The following is a 20,425-nucleotide window of genomic DNA, read 5'->3' as shown; positions in this document are numbered from 1 at the left end:
TCTGAGAAATGATGAGACATTCTGTTCAAATCACATTAAAATTCACATTAAAAATAATTAAAAACAAACAAACAAACAAAAAACTCACATACAAAATAAACTGAGCAACAACAACAACACACACAGCTGCTGATGCTGCATTAATTAAGCGAGAATCAACAACATCACAGGAATCACTAAGAGTGTATAGAAGTTGAAACCTTGCTCTTCACATGACACCTAGGAGAGCAGCTTCGTTTTATACAATTTTTGAAGAGCAATAACATTCACAACCCAACTCCCAACACAGCTGCAGTGTTTGCATGTGCATGAACATGAGGCGCAGAGAGCACGGATGGTAAACACTATCAACACAGACGATGTGGCTGCACCGGCCGCGTTGGTACCATCGCAGATAGATAAAATATTTAAATGTTAGAGAGGATTATTTTAGGAGGAGACCTCACAGCTCCTTGATTTGAAATGAAATCAGCTGATTCGTTGGATGGGGGCGGGTTCAAATACGGGTGGAAGCCATCTTGGACGTTTGCTTGACTCTGACGAGACTCGTTGGTAGTTAGCTAAAGATTGCTCACAAATACCGCTTACGGCACCGGCTATTTCAATAGCTCAAGGTAAACGTCCTTATAATGAATCTGCTTCAATTCACGAATAGATCATTGCTTTAGGTTCAGCTGTTATTTCTTGTAGATAACACTAGGCTTTAGTGTTTATTATTTTACCGTCGCTAGCCTTGCTAGGTTGCTAGCAGACCTAGCACGGCAATCTCATTGCAGCTAAAGTTAATGCTGGTTGATGGCGGATAGCCAGTCAGTCTTGTTATTGGGCTGACATTTGAAATGGTCAGATGAATTAATCGTGTCACATTGACTGGAATAAATGTATATGAATTCGGTATTGTGGTGTTGATTAACGTGAAAAGATGACTGAAATTAATGTACCAGAAAGTCATGTCTGTAACTAGCCTACCTACTCCTCCTTCGAGGGTAGATTTTTTTCTTTTTTTATTAAACGAGTACACTAATCACCGTTGAACCATTAGTTAAAGTATGCATCCAGTAGAAATCACACGCAGCACATTCTTATCCAACTGTACACTTAATTTGCCAATGCTCTTAATTTATCAAGGCCGCTTATTCATTGTTTGCGAAGCTAAATAACATTCGCTGTCAGCGCTGTGTCGGCTAACTTTTGACATTAGGCCAGCCGTCAAGTGTTTCTGTCCGTTAGCAAAATGGTGACTTTAAGTCTCACCAAACCCGAGGACTGCATGCTGGGGAGCTGTTATTTCACCGATGTTTTTATTTTGCCATTTCTAACGCTGTCTTGTGTGTTTTAGGTTTGGACAGCCCCGAGGAAGGACACAGCGGCCCAGTTTAGCTAATCAAGATGGCTAGCTGAACAGTCGGCCAATGCTTGAACGCTTGCGAAGCCCTCTTGGAGTATTCCAGATAATGTTGACAAAATTAATCTATGCTAAGCCCTAATTTAATTTCAATGCATAGAAGTCTTATAAAAAACGAGAAGAGGAATTTGTTTCTGGACACTTGATATCACAAAAGACATTGTTGAAGAGTAAATGATTTAGTATTTACCCTTTAGTTGATTAAGATTTAAAAAGGCGAGGGCAATTTTTACGTTTTGAGTGGACTCACTTCACCTGGAAACTGTTAAAGGTTTCATTGCTGTTGGAATAAAGTTGAGCCAAGTCAACATGAGCACCGCCAGAACGGAGAACCCAGTGATTCTGGGCTTGCCCAACCAGAACGGACAGCTCAGAGGCTCAGTGAAGCCTGCTGGAGCACCAGGTGGAGGTGGAGGAGGGCCGCAGCAGCAGCTTAACCAGATGAAAGGCACAATCAACAATGGAAACTCCCAGCCAGCCCCTACAACAAATGCTGTCATCAAGTAAGTTATTTAATACTAAAATTAAACAATTTTGACTTCTCATTACAACTACTGCTGTCAGTTAAATGTGATACTGCTTGTTAATAATAATTCTGGCCTCCACAGGCCTGGAGATGACTGGAAGAAAAATTTGAAACTGCCCCCAAAGGACATGAGGATGAAAACTTCGGTTGGTAACACGTTTCTTTTGACCTGGAAGCTTATATATCCTATTACTCATTTGTTTTTTTTGGGGCTGTGAATAAAAATATTCAGTGCTGTGTTTAATAACTCATTTTTATACAAGCCTATATATTATATTAATATATGTGTTCCACACAAGCTGTCAAAGTACTCTTCTTCATATACAATCATTCTGTGACAATTACAGGATGTGACTGCAACTAAAGGCAATGAGTTTGAAGATTATTGCCTAAAGAGGGAGCTGCTTATGGGAATCTTTGAGATGGGCTGGGAAAAGCCATCTCCAATCCAGGTATGTTAAGACTGCTTTGATTTGACGGCTGAACAAGAAGGCATGTTTGTGCATAAGGAAGTGCATACTTTTGCTCTTACAGAATAGATTGTAGTGCATAAAAGGACAGACTAGTTCTTTGACATTGACACGTGATCAGTGTTAAATGTAGTCAACAGTTTTTAGTTGACTATTAAAGGTTAAATGTAACAGTTAATTCTTCAAACCTGTGAAAATTGCTATTCCTGTAGTAGGGCTCAGGAGCATTGTAGTACCTATTAGGTTGTTTAGGTAGTGCCTGTTAGCATGGGTCCTAAAAACTCTGGTGAACCCTCTTGGACATACCATAATATTTCTTATTACTTAGTGGGTGGACTGACACACAATGTTTGTACATTTGTTGTACCCAGGTTATGCATTTGAGCTTTGATTTCATCCGTTAACTTTTTAAAAAAAATTAAGATTGTTTTTTGTTTTTTTTTCTGTGGCATTTTTGCCTTTATTGGAAAGTGGAACAGTGACAATGGTAAGGAAAGTGGGGAGAGACTTGAACCCAGGCACTTTCACTCGGCTATGTGACATGTGGCGCCCATCTCCTCAGTTGTCTTTATGCACTTTTATGAGTTTAACATCTTTAGTAGCTCGTTTGGCAAATTTGGTTTATTACACTTCATTTATGAGCTTTAGAATCACTCTCGGCTGCACAGAATAAGTTTCCGTTTCTCAGCACTTATCCATCGGAAGGAACGATGTAAACAAAGTATGCTAATGAGTGGTGGCCTATTTCAGATAGGCAAACTGCAGGGTGGGCGGATGTGTGTATGGGCTGTTGGTAGACAAAGTAAATGGAACTTGAAAAATTAACGTTTTACCTTCCACTCAGAACAATGGTATTCCATGTTTGCACTAGAATAAATTCATTAGATGTGTGATGTGACTGAAGCAAAAAGTATTCTTTGTATTTCTCTCTTTGTCTGCAGGAGGAGAGCATCCCCATTGCACTGTCAGGAAGAGATATTTTGGCCAGAGCCAAGAATGGCACGGGAAAGAGTGGAGCCTACCTCATTCCCTTACTTGAACGCATTGACCTGAAGAAGGACTGCATACAAGGTGAGAGAGCTCATTTTCAACAAGATTTCTTTTTTATTATTATAAATGTTGAATTTTAGCTTGCCTCATTTGAAAGTCATTAAGTGGGTTGTTAAAAAAAGAGGGGGGGGGGGGGGGGGGCGGTGAAAATGAAATCAGTATGCCCTTGATAAACCTCGACACATAATGAGCCTTTACTGATGATTTGGTCAAATCAGTGACCCCAAAAAGCAACTGCTTTAGTATTGAAATTTAACTAGAAATGCAAAAGTCATCAAAATTTACATATTTTTTTTCTAATGCCAATTTTAATATTACTTACTTAGGATAACAGGAGAAACAAACTGTAGTTGTATAAACAGTTGATATATTTTGACATTGGCTGTTCAGTGTTTCCAAAATAAAATGGCAACTATATATACACTCTGTAAATTCTGCACAACAGTGCTGCTGAAATGGTTTACAACAGACTTGCGTTTTAACCAAAAAACATTTTAAATTGCAAATCACGTGTTACACAATCGTGCTACACATGCGATCCCTAAATGTCAGCTTCTCTTCTAGAGTTTTCTGCTTCAAGAGCACAAAATCAGATCCTCCAAATGCATTATTTTGCTCGAGGCTAGGTTTCCTGTTATTGAGGGTCTAGTTTGTTTTGCTCCATTTAACATGTAACTACATTTTTATTCTCTTTTCTGAAGACTGTTTTTGACTATGTTATGAATACAACAGTGTCTGATAAAGACATGTTAACATCTTTTTTTTTTTTTTTTTTTTTTTTGTTGTTGATTCATTGTGTCATTATGAAAATGAAAGTGGTGGGACAAGGTCTGAGACATGTTACTGATCGGAGCATGTTTTAATTTGTTTTTGATTCTTGAAAATGTAGTAGTACCATTGCGTTTGATCCTATTCTTAATTACTTGCAAATGTTTAATAAAATGATAATAAATAAGTCTTCTCTTTTTCCAGCTTTGGTCATAGTGCCCACCAGAGAACTGGCTCTGCAAGTAAGCCAAATATGTATCCAGGTCAGCAAACACATGGGTGGTGTGAAGGTCATGGCAACCACAGGTGGAACCAATCTCCGTGATGACATCATGAGACTCGATGAAACGGGTAACCTTTCACACGTAACATCACTTATTACAGTCTTATATTTTATAACGCTGTATAGCTTATCTCTTATTTATTTTTATTGGTTTCAGTGTTATTATATGGAGGGTATTTGCCAGGAGTAAGATTTAGGAAAATTGGAAATTAATCTAACAATACAACAGTTAGTGAAGACAGTTGACTTGCATTAATGTAATGCGTCCCCCTCCCAGTAAACAACAAATCTTTGAGTTGTACTGGCAAATTTTACCAAACCAACTAAGACTAAAACTCAATCTGTATTAACACAATTTTGATTTGCAAATTTACAGTTTAGCTTATTTTTTCCATTTAACTAAGGTTTTTTCCCCTCCTCCCTCAGCTATTCTTCTTTTAAGTTTAGCTTTAGTTAATGCTAAATACTCTTGGTGGGAGTCAACATGATTATTTCACACTGAAGTCTGTGTAAGTCTGTGCAATCTCCTGCATGGATTTCCTCATACAGTCTGAAATCAGGGGTGATCTGAATCGTCTGCTTTACTGTCTGTCAGTCAGTGTGTTGTTTTTTTTTTTGGGTAGAAGATGTAAATTGAAATATTCCTGGATCTTTGGTACATCTCTAGTTGAATCCTAAATGTTGGTATTGTATACTATGATTGCTACCAAAGCTCATTTGATTGGAGTAAATGAAAATCTTCACCTATACTTAAAACAAACAAACAAACATGAGTGCATCAAAGGAAGGCATTATAAGCTGCACTGAGATCTGCAAAGGAGGAAAGATAAGCACAGTCTGGCTTAATTTTCAAGTTTTTGCCTGATCTTATCTGTAGCAATACAAAGAATAGACCCCCGTAAACACAGACACACACACATTTCGCAGGCAGTCAATGCTAATGTCTGAAATGTTAACTAATGAAAACACGTGTATTGATCTGATTACTGTCAAATGCATATTGATTTTTTGTTAAAGTTGTCAATATAGCTTTTGTTGAGTATTCCTCAGCGGCTGAATATCAGCAATATGATAATCGTGATCATTTACCATCATTCCTCCACTGAAATGTGGACACTTAAATTCTGATAACACTGCCATTCTCAGAAAATGTGGTAGACCTTAATTATTGTTACCTTTTGCTTTTTATTTTTCAGTACATGTGGTTATTGCCACACCTGGAAGGATTTTAGACCTCATCAAGAAAGGAGTGGCCAAAGTTGGTCAAGTGCAGATGATTGTTCTAGATGAAGTGAGTGAAGCGGTTTACTTTTATTAGACCTTTTTTTTCCTAAATAAGTGCATTTAGATAATTTGGGTCAGTCAGGTGATGGAGCTAAATGTGTCTTTTTTCCCATCTCCTGTTCAAAAGGCTGACAAGCTCCTGTCTCAGGACTTTGTGGTCATGATGGAGGAGATCCTGGGCTTTTTGCCCAAGCAGAGGCAGATTTTGCTTTATTCTGCAACCTTCCCTCTCAGCGTGCAGAAGTTCATGGTACATTTTGTTTCCTTATTCATGAACTTGTGATTTCAAATAAGCTTTACAATGTTACAACTTGCATTTCAACCTGTATATAATCATTTCTATGTATTTTTGTAGAATTCACACTTGCAGAAACCCTATGAAATCAACCTAATGGAGGAGCTTACACTGAAGGGTGTGACTCAGTATTATGCTTATGTAACTGAAAGGCAAAAAGTCCATTGCCTCAACACCTTGTTTTCCAGGGTGAGTTTTGCCTCTCTGCACTTGTAAATAATGAAAAATGTACAAATAGGAAGAGTCTGATGAACATGCAATTGTTTACTTATTTTTTTTTTTTTGCATCATTTATTTTTTAGCTCCAGATCAACCAATCCATAATCTTCTGCAACTCGTCTCAGAGAGTGGAGCTCCTTGCCAAGAAGATCTCCCAGCTTGGTTATTCATGTTTCTACATTCATGCAAAGATGAGACAGGTCAGCTTAAAGTACTGCCCCAGAAAAGCTTGTTCACCAAAATGCACAATTGATTTTTGCAAGAACTGCTGTTCACTCCAACATCCTGTTTATGATATAGAGTTGGCACTGCCAATCCCCAGACTGACTACATGATAACACTTGGGTTGCTGCACAAACAGATTTTCCACTGCTTTACTTGTCATTTGTTTTTGCTTGTTATGAATACCTGAGATGACAGCTTAGTTACTGACTCAGCATACGTGTTTATACCTCACCTAAGATGGTTTACATCAGTTGTGGACAAGTGTTATGAGTAAAAAGGCATGCATTATCTCTATGTAATCTATCCTTATGTAATTCAATGATGCCCTGAAGTGAATAAATCTGCTTCTAAATGCATTTTTTTAAACCCGTTTTCCAGGAACATCGTAACCGTGTATTCCACGACTTCAGAAATGGCCTGTGCCGGAATCTAGTCTGCACTGGTAAGTGAAAGAAACGTGTGTGTGTGTGTGTGTGTGTGTGTGTGTGTGTGTAACTGCTGCATTTTACCAGTAGGAGTTGAAAGAAACTGAGATAGGATTTTTATTACTGCTATTATTATTATTAGTAGTTTTTGATGGTAAAACTGAGCTGTTCTATTGTGTACATCTCTAGTTTGTTTTTGTTTTTTTGTAGTGACTGATTTGTGCAAGCCTATTTTCTTTAATGTTCTATCCTGCGTGCTTTGATCTTTATTACTTTCCCCCTCTAGACCTCTTCACGAGAGGAATCGACATTCAAGCTGTGAATGTTGTGATCAATTTTGATTTTCCTAAGCTGGGAGAAACGTACCTTCATCGCATCGGTAGATCTGGTAAGGGCCATGACTCAGACTGTTTTCATCCTTTTTGCTTTGACTGTTTCACTCTTGTCTGCAATATAAATGCATTTTATGCGGCAAAAAAATGCTAAAGCAATTATTTAAGCTGTCGACTACCATAATTTCCAGGCCGCTTCGGACACCTGGGTCTAGCTATCAACCTCATCACGTATGACGATCGCTTCAACCTGAAAGGGATTGAGGAACAGCTTGGAACAGAAATAAAGCCCATCCCTGGCATCATTGACAAGAGCCTATACGTGGCAGAGTACCACAGTGAGAGTGGCGAAGAAGTCAAGCCATGAGCCAGTGAGTACACAGATATGCGACCAGCTGGTTTATAGATGGTCGGAAGATAATTATCTCCTGTGATTTAATCTTTTTCATCCTGCCGGTTCGAATAAGTTTTACAAACGGAGCTGATGGATATGAGCTGTTGCAGAGCTAGTGCTTTGCTGCTTGGTATGCTGGATACTTCAGCACCTTGCTGACACAACTAAATACAATTTATCCATGATTACTGTCATTACCTGGACTGTGCTTTTCTTGCTGCTCTTAGTGAACATATATCCTGTGAGGAAAGTCTGTTACTTTTATTTTTAAAGATGGCAAAAGAAATCTACAAAGGTTTTTCTATATAATATAGTGTGTATATTTGCAGTGTGAAAAATGGTGTGTATTCAAACGGTCACTGCTGTTATGCAGAGTATCAGCGTGTCGGCCATAATCGCAGTCGAATTCTCTAAATACTAAAAAGATATTCAGTGCTTCCTTTATCACCTCCTTCAGCAGAGGACACATTGAAATGATCACTGAAACAGCAGAGCAGATCATGTGAGTGTTCTCTGTTGTGTTTTCTGTTTGCTGCTGCGTCAACAGGCGGTTAAAGCCACATGTGAACTATGAACATTTATGTTGCTGTAATAAAAGCCTATCAAGCTGATAATAATAATAATAATGGATTGCATTTATATAGCGCTTTTCGGGGCCCTCAAAGCACTTTAACATTCCACTATTCAGTCACTCTCACATTCATACACTGGTGTGTAGGCAAGCTATAGTTGTAGCCACGGCTGCCCTGGGGCAGACTGACAGAAGCGAGGCAGCCCTCTGCCCATCACCAGTAGGCGGTAGGTGAAGTGCCTGTCCAAGGACACAACGACCGAGACTGTTCGTACAAGATGTAATGCTAAAACGGAAAAGACACAAAAAAATTAACTCAACCTGGAGTAGATTTTAGTCTTTTTGGCAAGTTTTGCAGGACAAACAGGATTGACAAAACAGACACCAAAGAATTACATAAGTTCTATAAATCAATCATGAGCTGTAGCCGTTGTTTCATTGCCAACATTTTAGGGTTTAGGTTACATTTTCTTTCCCCTTGGTCAGCTGGGATAAGTTGCATTGAACATTCAGATAGGAATATATTGGTTAAGAATGAGATGCACATCTTAGTCCCAAGTTTATGTGCTGTTGCCTTAATTCCTTATAAATTCTGCTTCAAACCTTGCTATGATCTTACAGAGTTCCTGAGATCAAGGAAAAGTAGCTAGGAAAAAGGACAAGGAGGCTTTTTTTTGTTTTGTTTTGTTTGGGTACAGTGTTTCCAGGTAACCGTAGATGAAATGTCTTTACCATCCTTGATATATCCTTGTAGAAGTTGGATATCTGCTAATGACACCTGAGTTGATACATTTATACAGGTTGTTTCCAGCAAATCTGTCTTGATTTTGATGATAAGAATTATTTAGACATTTCAATCATGGTGTCAGGAATGTCCTCCTGCATGTGCACAGAGAAATCGTACCCTAGTTTACTCTGAAACATTATAACCCAAATGGTCATCTGATCTATGAGAAATCAGCCGGTTTGTGAACAAAGATGAAAGAAAAAAAGACCACTACACTGTAACTCCACTGTAAATCAAGAACTTCTGTAATGTGTAGAATACAGTTTTATCTGAGTGTTGTTAGTGGGGCTTTTGTTGAACAGTCTGGTCTAATGTGACATTTTTTTTTCTCCCCTCTCCTTTTTCTAGAGACCAGTCCATCCTCCACTCCCCTCTGTATTCTACTTCATCCCCCACATCTTTGGATTTTTTTTCTTTTCTTTTTTTTTTTTTTTAAATGTACAGTTGCTGTATGTCTTCCTTTTTTGGATGCCACCATTAGGAATGCGTGCTTTGATGGATGTGTTATTGGAAGAACTCATCTGCCTTTTTAAGGCTCTTTGCTGCACCACCACACCCTGAAGACATGGGCACCACGAGGAAAGAATGGGACCAAGTCAGAAACGTTATCAGTGCACATTGTGATGATTCATATCCACCACTGACACAAAGCCAGCACCAACAGAGAGCGATAGGACACCCTCCATTCTCCACTTTTAAGTTCGGAAGTTTTATCCAATTAATATCAAGTGCCTTAAACAGTTCAGCTTGTTCTAAAGTAATAACCCCTCATTATCGGTCATCTCTCTCCACTCCATGCTACGTATTTCTGTTCACCTAATTGAAAAATTGTTACACTAATTTAATGTCTGACAAAAAAGGTGAATTCATACCCGTCTTTGGTTGGGTCATCCATTCGCAGCAACTGGAGATGATTGGAGGCAGACTGGTCTGAATTATCTTCTTGCTGGCTAAGCTGAACTTGAGTCTGGCTGATAAATGAGGACAAACTTGGATTTCCATGGACAGAGATGCTGGATTTTTTTTGTTTTTGTTTTTTCCCTTTCTCCAAGATGCAGCCAGACTGTCAGTCATTGGTGGAAAAAAAAAAAAAACTTGTGCTTCTGAGAGACCCAAACTCTTTCCTCTGTCTTCAGCATCAGAACACTAAAAATAATTAAGCAGCCTTGCAACACCATGAGTCATGAGGATTCCTGTTTTGGTGGAGTTTATTTGGAGCGAATGCCTGACGCGTATTTTTATTTTTTCTTCCTCCTTTCTTCTTCGGTCGGTCTTTTGTCGTCCTGTGTTTCACCTTCCTATGGGTGGCCATACTTAATTCTGTGAGACGTGCAGCCAGCGTTTGGGGTGCACCTTACACTTTGTGTATATACCTTCATTTTAAGATTGTTTTAAACAAGTTAAAAAGGCTGCCTGACAAACTGAAAAAGCCATCCGCCCCTTCCCTCTTGTTAGCACTGGAGATGGTTTCCCGAACTGCCAGTTTGTTTGATCTGCAATATTGGCCTGTGAATTTATTTATAATTTTAGAAATTGCAGAATTTACCAGAATTGAAAACATTTAAATGGCATAGTTCATGAAATGTTTTTAGAGACAGTTATTGCTGAAAATCTTTTTAGCCCATGCATATTTGTTGGAATGTTTCTTCAAAGATGCACTTAACTGTTTAAATTGTTGCCCTTGTTCTTTTGCTTCCAGTGTTAACAAGTGCGAGTCTTGACAGATGGCTTTCCGAAGCTTGTGCATTTGAGTAATGAATTCTTTGTCACCAGCCTTGACTTGTGAAACTCTTGAAACACTCTTAAGATCTCTTATACTGAGTGCTGGTGTTGGAAAAGAAAATATTCTATTACTTACTACTCGCTGCAGTGCAGCTGAATTGGCAGATAATTTGTTTTGTGGCGACGGTATTAGCTGTTACGTTGATTTATGCCCTGTTTAAGCACAGCTACGTTACTTCCTAATATTGAGGGAGGGGCAGGAAGTCCCCCTCCTTCTGCAGAATGTTGGCCAACTGCATCAAAACGAACCATCTGAAATCCATCTAAAATGTAGCAGGAACAAATTCTGTGCTTTGCAAGTTGGCTGGCTTTTGTGAAACCAGCTAACAAAAGATACTTTAAAAACGAACATGAGCAAGTTGATCAGCACTTAAAACAAAGATGGTTCATGCAGCTACACTTACTGCACTACTTTTTACACACTAGATACCCACTTGGGAGTAAAGTGCATGCTAGTGCAGGGAGGGGGAATGAACAAGATGGGTTAGGAAATTACTTTATGTCAGACTGCTTGTTTAAGACATAACTTGGGCATCCCAGCCTGCTGAGTTTATGGCTAATTTCTCTGCCCTTTATTGCTTTATGTTTTGGGTTTTGGGGCTTTACCTCTGCATTTTATATGCAACGTGACAACCTTACATTTGCATTGAGGTCCTCTGATCACTTTGTTCAGCTGAAACCTTTTTTGTAACTGAGGTGTTCCCTTTAATATGGCGAGATGCTCTCTTAACTGTTTTAACCAATGGGAAGTATTGCTCATTTAATTTCAGCTCATTTCAAAAGATAAGTGTAGCAGAGATGATTAGTTACCCGTGTATTTCTCATTGGTTAGACTCTGATCCCTGTTCTCACACTTCTGCTGTTGTCCCAGAAATACTTGCACATCTAAACTGATAATTAGGCTGTTTGTCTTTTTGGGGGGGTGGGGGGGGGAATTTTTCTCGTTTAAAGTCAAAATTAAATTTGAGCATTAGTGGAGTCGACAGGGATCTGTTTGTGCAGGCACTTGGCAGCTGTCTGTTTCTTATCAGCCCACTGGCAGTAATTGACGCAGCAAAATGCTTTGAGGCTAAAATTGACGACCCTTCGAGGTTCAGTGTATGGCTGCCTTCATGTGGGAGCTGGTTTTACTGCTAGTGGCTGTCATGGAGAACCTTAACGACTGAGACAAGAGCATCTTTCCCCAGATTGGGCATCTAATTGGTTAGTAAAATTGTCTCTTTTGTTAAGGTCTTTTTTTTTTTCTTTTCTTTTTTAAATTTGGGAGGAGGTTGAATTGGTACGCCTGCTGCCCTGATGCATAAGTTCGTCCTCTTGATTGTTGCGACACATTAATAACACAACTTTTGTGTACAATTTGGCCGTCCCATCTCTCAACTGTCAAGAGACGATAGGAGTCCTTTTTAGGATTTCTGTCTGAATTTATGCATCAGTAAAATATGTGGGGTGGGGCCTGTGGGTACTTCAGAAACAGGATATCTAAAGATCCAAAGTTTAGGTAATGGGTACGAAAAGGTTTGAAAGAGTTACCCCGCTTTTTTCTTTTCAAAATGAAATGTTAAATGGAGTACACGTTTCATGAAAAAGGCTCCAAATTTAAGTGAAATTTTCTTTATTTTGAATTTGGTTGCTTAATTGGCAGATTTTTCAGTGATGCAAGATGTCATAAATATTACTGGATTGGATTAAAAGTTGTGTTCAATAAAGCTCACTGAAATTTATTGTCTGAAGTGTTTTGTTTTGTTTTTGTTTTTCCTCCAAATGTATTACAAATTGAACTTGGACACTGCTGCTCGCCTGACTAATGGGTCTTTCAAAGCTTGGCGCCACTAATGTAGCAGCTGTCCTCTTCAGATCTTGTGTCTTTATATAAACTTTGACCTGGAGGCATTTCTCTTATGACAGTTCTCTTATAGCACTCTTGCTTGTACTCTGGCGTCACTTGACTTCACAGCTGAACATGAGCAACTTGAGAGTGTTGTGCTTCTTGTGTTTGGCTCTCTTTGCTAGCGTAAAGGGAGATGTTCCTCCACCATGTGACAGGTATGGATTATTTTAATATATATTTTTATATACAACTTCTGTTTGTTTTTGGGGGGGGAGGGTCTTGTGTGTAAGGACATGAAAGTCTCCATGATACTACAAGAGATTTGTCATTTCCTGGTCAAGGAAAAGAACTAGAGGAACCTTAGGTCAATCCTAAATCTACAAATTTGATTTAAAATAATGCCAAATTACTGCAATGATTGAAATCTAAACTACTGAAAGGTTGCCGCTTAATGGCTTAAATTGGTTTGTCCCTTTATTCTAGCGTTACATATATTGACTATTACCTGCAATGTTGCATACGGTGCATCTTTACGCTATGCCCAGCCGGTTGTGCATTATCCTTCCGGCACACCAGAGTGTCGCTTATTTGAGAGGTTGCCAACTTTTTAAATTACTACAGAGATGGCTGTCTGACAGGTTTAAAGTGTTGGGTATTTTTTTTTTTTTTGTTTGTTTGTTTTGTTGTTGTTGTTTTTTGGAAGGGGGGGGTTGCAACCATACTAAGCTGTAGGCCCGCCTTTCCCCTCTCCATGATATTTATATTTTATTGATTTACTGCTTCCTCGCAGGACTTTGATAGCAGCTGAGTGTATTGCTCTAATACAGACATGACCTTCATGATACAGTTAATAATTTACACCCCTTTTATTTCAGTGAAATATACTGCACCGGGCCCATCTTGCACCAGGTCCAAGAAGCGAAACTGTTTGACGATGATAAGCATTTTGTTGACATGAAGCTGAGGTTGGCTCCTGGTAAGTCGGTCTGGTTTTAAAACAAATAAAAATAAAAATAAATAAATAAAACAATTCAAGGCTCTGAATCATGTGCTTTCCTGCGTTGCTTCTCTCTCCCTGCAGATGATGTTTTGTCGGCCTTTCGCAACCTTTCAAGCATGTTTCCAAATACAACCATCCCGCCTGTGAAACTGCAGGAGTTTCTCAATACAAGCTTTGATCAACCAGGGACAGAGTTTGAGTCATGGGCTCCGCCGGACTGGCATGAGAAGTGAGATCCAGTGTTTGTTTGCTGCTCAGATTATACTGTGTTTTTAACTGTACGTACATGACATGACTGATTTGCAGGCCTAACTTCCTGAGTGGGATAGCAGATGATAAACTACGTGAGTGGGCAGAAAAGATCCATGGTCTTTGGAAATCTCTTGGCAGAAAGGTGATGAGTAGCAACCTAACACAACGTTAATATCCAACCAACCTTCCTCACAAATTTTATGCTTTTGTTTTATCCGTTTTTTTTTCCCCAGTTTCTTCTTGAGTTTAAGGAAATATTGATGCACTATTTCCTCTAGTTTTGTTTTGCTGTTGGATCCACCTCTAACCTACGCTTCAGTCCAAACATTTTAAATTAAATATGATTTCCCATCCAGATCCATTCTGATGTTAAAGATCACCCAGAGCTCTACTCTCAGATTTACACCCCACATCCCGTTGTTGTGCCAGGGGGGCGCTTCAGGGAGCTCTACTATTGGTGAGTGAACAATGAAGCCTTTCACCAAGCTGTCTGGCAGCTGCGGTAGAGTATCACAAGGTCAGAGAGAAAGGAGATCACAGGAAGTCCCAAGCAGGGGTCTATGCTGATAGCCCACCTACGTGCCATACCCAGAAAGTGATGCGAGTCTCTGTGTCCAACAGGGACTCCTACTGGGTCATCAACGGGCTCCTGCTGTCAGAGATGACAGATACAGCCCATGGAATGATCCAAAACTTCCTCTACCTTGTCAACAGGTAAGCCTTTAAAACTTCTTTCATCATTCGGAGCACTTAAAAACATGTCCACCTCGCTGCAGGTAGTGTACCGTGCAAATTTTTAATAATAAGTCATTTAGTAACCCAAGTTGTGCACTTTGGAAATGGAGCTCTCAGGGGATATTCAAGATTTGTGGAATAAAAGATTTTTTTTTTCCCTCCTTACCCTCCTACAGATATGGCTTTGTTCCAAATGGTGGGCGGATTTACTATGAAAGGCGCAGTCAGCCTCCATTCCTCACTCTAATGGTGGAGAGCTACTATCAAGCAACCAAGGATAAAGAGTTCCTCAGGTGATATTTAGCCCCAGCTGACGTCCTGCCAGACACATTATCATTCTTTAGCTGCCTTCTGCCTCTTTCAGCATATTAAACATCAGCACCTCCGTGCCTCTCTGTGCCTCCGGTGTTTTGTTGTTCCTACCATACTTAATTAGAATGTGACACTTTAAGTTTTGTGTTATTAAGCAATGTGAAAAGTACCGTGAATTAAAAAGCACCTCCTGCTGTCTTTACAATCGGTTCAGAGCGGCTTTACCAGTTCTGGAGGTGGAGTACCAGTTCTGGATGGAGAACCGTTCTGTGGATCTAGAATTAAATGGGAAGCGGCACGTACTGAACCGGTATTATGTAGAGGCGGGCTTGCCCAGGTATGTTTAAAGGAACTTTACTTGGTATAAATAACAAATGGATATTTAGGTTGTGGGACTATACTCCATGTCCTCACCTACAACAACCATGTCTGTCTTTCTAGGCCTGAATCTTATCTGGACGATCTGGAATTAGCTGAGGGACTCACTGATGGTAATGGCCTATTAGTGTTCATGGGATGTATTGCACTCTGATGGTTATTTTATTCCAGTTGAGAAAGTGGGAAAAGGGATATTATTATATTCCCAGAGACTCGAGGATCATCTGTGCAAAACAAATTTGCTTTGAAAGTACCTGAGTAATGAATATTTAATGTTAAAACCCATTCATTCACTAAACAACTTTACCACACTTAAGAGAGAACCTGTTTGAAGGGAAAATACTGGAGCTATATATTTAAGACTAAGTTACTTTCTCCTCCTTAGACAAGTTTTTTTTTTTTAATTGCCAAAGCTTCTGACAAAAGTGCTAGAAAACAAACATGGCTCAACATGAGGCTGCATATTTAACGAATAAGTACCACAGTTTAGATGCTGATTTGTTGTGGCTCTACTGGTGTTTTCTTTTTCTTTCCCTCAGGCAAGAAAGAGCAGCTGTGGATAGATCTGAAAACGGGTGCAGAGTCTGGTTGGGACTTTACTTCCCGCTGGTATATAGCTGATGGCGGCGACAACAGTGGCACCCTGAGAGACACGCGCACCAGTCAGATCCTGCCCGCTGACCTCAACGCTTTGCTGTGCCGCAATGAGAAAACTCTTGCGTCGTTTCATCGTCTGCTCGGTGAGCTTTTTTTTTTAACCTTGAAACTAACTTGTGCGTGGCTTTTAATTCCTAACTGGTGTTACATAACGGTGATGTGTTACTTCCTGACAGGTGATAGTGACTCAGCTGCAGTATACGACCAGGCTGCAGCGAGGAGGCTGGAGGCGATAGAGTGTGTGCTTTGGGATGCTGAGAGGGGAGCCTGGTTTGACTACAACCTGATGACACGCTCCAAAAACTTTGAGTTTTATCCCTCCAACCTGGGACCAATTTGGGCACAGTGCTATTCTCAGCCTGAGATGGGAGAGAAGGCGGTACAGTATCTGAAGGTTGGTTGATATTCTCCTGGAAGAATAGATCATTTTGCCTGTTTTGTTCATCAAAACTAGAAAAGATACACATTTACCTCAAATTAGCTTCCTCAAGAAACTGAAACTATTAGCCCTTGGATAATTTTGTTGCTGCTGTTATCAAAGAACTGACATATAAAACCAGAAAGAGATGACCCCATCATGCCATTTGTGTGAAAGACCCCTTTAAAATATATTTATCCCATTACATTTGTAAAAATGTCAGCCAGATGTCCAACATGACTAGTCCCCTCCTCTGATGGCAAACTGAGCATTTAAATACTCGGCTCATGAGCTTCTTGACAGTCGCTGAGGGAGCAGAGACATTTCGATTTTTAGCCATGAACTCTTTTCAGAAGCCAGCTTCCAGCAGGATGTAACGTGCTTTTATAAATCATGCTCAGCCACACCAGCAGATGGCACAAACGCACTACAGAGCTTTCATCTATGCACACTCTTGCTTTGTAATGTCTGTGCAGGGGAGTGGAGCTCTCCAGTTTCCCAATGGAGTTCCAACATCACTGAAAGAGTCTGGGCAGCAGTGGGACTATCCTAATGCGTGGCCGCCTCTGCAGCACATGCTTATCGATGGTACGTACCACGAACTTCACCTGCCAACCCGCAGTGATGATTCAGCACTTAACAGAACATCCTGTTCTATTGTCACTGGGTAATTCTTTCTTAAAATGAACAGCAAATTCTAAACATAGGCTCAGCTCTGCACAGTGGATTTCTACATTACAGTTTCTAGGACTATTGATTATCTGTAACCGATAAAACAACAGGTCTGCTCAGCGGCTCATCTGTAGCTTTGGATCATAAGTGTCCTCAGCTGATTTAGGCAATTTTCAGTAAATAGTTGAACACATGGCAAAGGTGCGCCATCCAAATGGTCCAATTAGACCTGGAGGATGACCTTGGAAAGTGTGCAAACTGCAGTATAGGGTGGCTTGGTTTTTTTTTTTCTGTTTTTGGGGGGGGATGGGGAGGAAGACACATTGTGCTAAAAGTGGTTAAAAATGATTCATGTCATTAGAGGTGTCTGTGCTGTTAAAATCATCCAAGCTAGAGGTCTGAGTCATCCTTAGTTTCACCGTCTTCTTGCTCAAAGCCATAACCAATAACCTTCCATGCCACACTGAAGCGAGGTGGCTGAACTGATAAGCCGAGCCGTCCTGACCCGCGTCTGATTTATGATAGCGGCGTTTCTTTGTGAAGACTGAATATGGAAAAACTGAGATCTGTTGTTAAAATTACACCTATTTTTCTTAAGACCAGTTTCATAATGTACTAATATTTCTTAGACGAGGAGAAAAAATTGAGGTGTTTTTTTATTTTTATTTTTATGACTTATTATGCAGTGGCTTTAGTGATCTAGCCTCCTTGAGATCAAACGGTGTTGGTAATAGAAATAATAATGGCTGCTTGTAGCCCGTTAACTAAATTCAGTGCAATAAATGTTTGGTTATAATTGAGTGTTTTTATGCACATCAGACACGGTGTGCAAAATGTCCTTCCTTTGGGTCTCTGTCATTCATATATGTATTTATAATAATAATAATAATAATGATGGATTGGATTTATATAGCGCTTTTCAAAGCGCTTTACAATACCACTATTCATTCACTCTCACACACTGGTGGAGGCAGCTACAGTTGTAGCCACAGCTGCTCTGGGGCAGACTGACAGAAGCGAGGCCAACACCAGTAGGTGGTAGGTAAAGTGTCTTGACCAAGGATACAACGACCAGGACAGAGAGCCCAGGGATCGAACCGGCGACCTTCCGGTTACAGATGCGATTCCCAACCCCCTGAGCCACGGTCGCCCCAATGTGTGTGTATATATACGTCTTCATCACCTGAGATGCTTGCTCGGCAGCATTGAAATCAGGCGTCTGATGGGACCGGTAAAGACAGCTGCACTACTGGGTCATAAACCTTTCCTTGGTTTGTCTACTCCCTTTAATTGTTGGCATTACTGTTGAATTACCTCAGTGCATTAATTAAACAAAAACAAAGCCATGTATAACCAATCATCAAGGGGGATAATGGTATAAAAGTGACACTGTATTTTACTTTTTCCTGCTAATTCTAGTAAAAATCCTACCTGAGATGCAAACAATGTCCAAAAGATGGTACTAAAGTCAACACATTCCATGTGGCTTAATCAGAAAAAGGCTCATTTAGAAGTGAGGCCTGATTCATAGTATCTAATCTGAATCTGCTGTTTACCTCCAGAATATTAGTGTGAATGTAAATGTAGCTATCGTTTAATTCCACATTAGCTGTCAACATAAAGATGAAACATAACAAACATTTAACAGATTTCTGCTTTGAGCAGCTTAAACAATTTTTAAACGTTTTAAAAACCCAGGTTTTTCCAAGCTACCTTCAGAGGATGCTAAAAAACTCGCATTCGATTTGGCCCAGCGCTGGATCAAGACAAACTGGCTGGCATACATTAAGTATGAAGCCATGTTTGAAAAGGTGCGTTTTTGAAGGCTTCAGCACTTTGGAGCTCATGTTGCAGTGTGATAACACAGCTGGCTCAGAATGTGCAATTTTCTTCCTCCTGACAGTACGATGTGAACGGAGATGGAAAACCTGGTGGTGGAGGAGAATATGAAGTTCAGGTATTTCCCTTTCATGTGTTGACAGTGTAAAACTAATGTGCTTATAATCACGCAAGTCTTTCCAATTCCATGCAAAGCCCTGAAAATTCCTCTTCTCTCCTCTTTAACTTGAACACATTTACACGCTCATGCACACACTCTCACTCCTCCTCTTCTTTGTAACATTGTTTTGATAGAAATCATCATCCAGTTTTACTTTAGTTTATGAGATGGGAATACTAAGAATGGTTGCATTTCCTGTATTTATTCTGTTGTAGTTTGCTGGTTTAGTGAACATATAAATACCCCTTATGCTGTGCTGTGTTGCCCTGTTCTGCAGCTGGGGTTTGGTTGGACCAATGGCGTGGCGCTGCAGCTCCTAGACCAATATGGGGCGACTCTCACCTCAGGAGGGAGATGTGTCTGTTCTGGCCTCCTGCTGCCCCTGGTCATCTTAGCTAGGGTCATGCTTCAGTGAGTCAGAGGTGTCAGAAGGACCCGTTGGATTTTTATTATTCCTGGTTTCACCCCTGCTACTGACAGGCTTTAAACGCAAATTGACAATGAGACTTAAGCGCATATTGCACGCCTTCTAGACATTTTACAATCCCGATAACTTGCAAGGAACCAGCTATGATTTATTGTAACAAAGGATTACATTGCTGAATATTTTAGTATTTAACCTCAGAGCTAAGTGATGCATGGTGTTATCAGAAGCCGCAGAACATTTTGGCATTTCTGGCCTCTCTCCAGCGATGCAGGCTGTTGCTCGCTGCTGCTTAGATTACAACATTAACTTGTCCTAGATATTGAACTGACATTACAAACGGCTTTTTCACCTAATTCAGTTATAGAGTTTATTGCTGTACTGTAGCTCAACTCCCACAGAGCTCCTTTATTTGCATGTAAACTGAAGTTGGAATGGAAATGAGTGCATGTGAGAAATAAAATGCGGTCTGCTTGCACTAAATATTTTTAAACCATCACAATGCTTTAATTCATTTTTTTACAAGGCACCTGATAAATGTTAGATGACAGTTTTAATATATGAAATTATAAATGCATGATTGGGGAGCTAAATGTTGTTTTTTTGTTGTTGTTGTTTTAATAGATGTATTATTAAAGTGTGGGGGAATACATTTTCCTACACATCTACCAGCTGTGCATTAGAAAAATAACTGAATATTAGAATGACCTTTGCTCCTTTTTGAATATGCACAGTAAAAGTGAATATGCCAACAAAGCAAGACAACAAAACAGAAAGCAGTGGAATTACATACATGCATTGTATTCAGTGCATCCCTGGTGCATTTAAAAGGCTATTTAAATCCACCATGGGAACACGAGAATGCATCGCTAACAATGCGAGCTGCTATTTAGAGAACTAATTAAATGTCTCTTGCAGTGGGGAAAAAACCCAA

At 39.8% G+C, this 20,425-nt stretch overlaps 2 protein-coding genes across 2 annotated transcripts; both read left to right on the top strand.

The window, feature by feature from the left end:
- Window positions 1-466: 466 nt before the first annotated feature.
- ddx6 (DEAD (Asp-Glu-Ala-Asp) box helicase 6) lies at window positions 467-12,537 on the top strand. Its single transcript, XM_006796657.2, has 14 exons — window positions 467-614; window positions 1,340-1,908; window positions 2,014-2,077; window positions 2,279-2,383; window positions 3,343-3,472; window positions 4,424-4,570; window positions 5,699-5,793; window positions 5,914-6,036; window positions 6,142-6,270; window positions 6,384-6,500; window positions 6,904-6,967; window positions 7,237-7,338; window positions 7,474-7,653; window positions 9,383-12,537. The coding sequence occupies exons 2-13, from the start codon at window positions 1,715-1,717 to the stop codon at window positions 7,647-7,649; spliced, it is 1,446 nt and encodes a 481-aa protein (XP_006796720.1). The 5' UTR covers window positions 467-614; window positions 1,340-1,714; the 3' UTR covers window positions 7,650-7,653; window positions 9,383-12,537.
- treh (trehalase (brush-border membrane glycoprotein)) lies at window positions 11,929-19,993 on the top strand. The gene is made up of 16 exons (XM_035910209.2): window positions 11,929-12,019; window positions 12,722-12,859; window positions 13,520-13,620; window positions 13,726-13,873; window positions 13,951-14,038; window positions 14,253-14,353; window positions 14,518-14,610; window positions 14,808-14,924; window positions 15,158-15,280; window positions 15,385-15,434; window positions 15,861-16,061; window positions 16,155-16,372; window positions 16,873-16,984; window positions 18,767-18,879; window positions 18,972-19,025; window positions 19,345-19,993. Exons 2-16 carry the CDS (start codon window positions 12,777-12,779, stop codon window positions 19,480-19,482), a joined length of 1,740 nt encoding a protein of 579 aa, XP_035766102.2. The 5' UTR covers window positions 11,929-12,019; window positions 12,722-12,776; the 3' UTR covers window positions 19,483-19,993.
- Window positions 19,994-20,425: the final 432 nt, after the last annotated feature.

The sequence above is a fragment of the Neolamprologus brichardi genome, chromosome 14, assembly GCF_056152115.1.
Source record: "Neolamprologus brichardi isolate AB-2024 chromosome 14, ASM5615211v1, whole genome shotgun sequence".
Taxonomy (NCBI): Eukaryota; Metazoa; Chordata; class Actinopteri; order Cichliformes; family Cichlidae; genus Neolamprologus; species Neolamprologus brichardi.
Note: the sequence above shows the minus strand (reverse complement) of the source record. Positions and strands in the feature narration are given on the sequence as shown.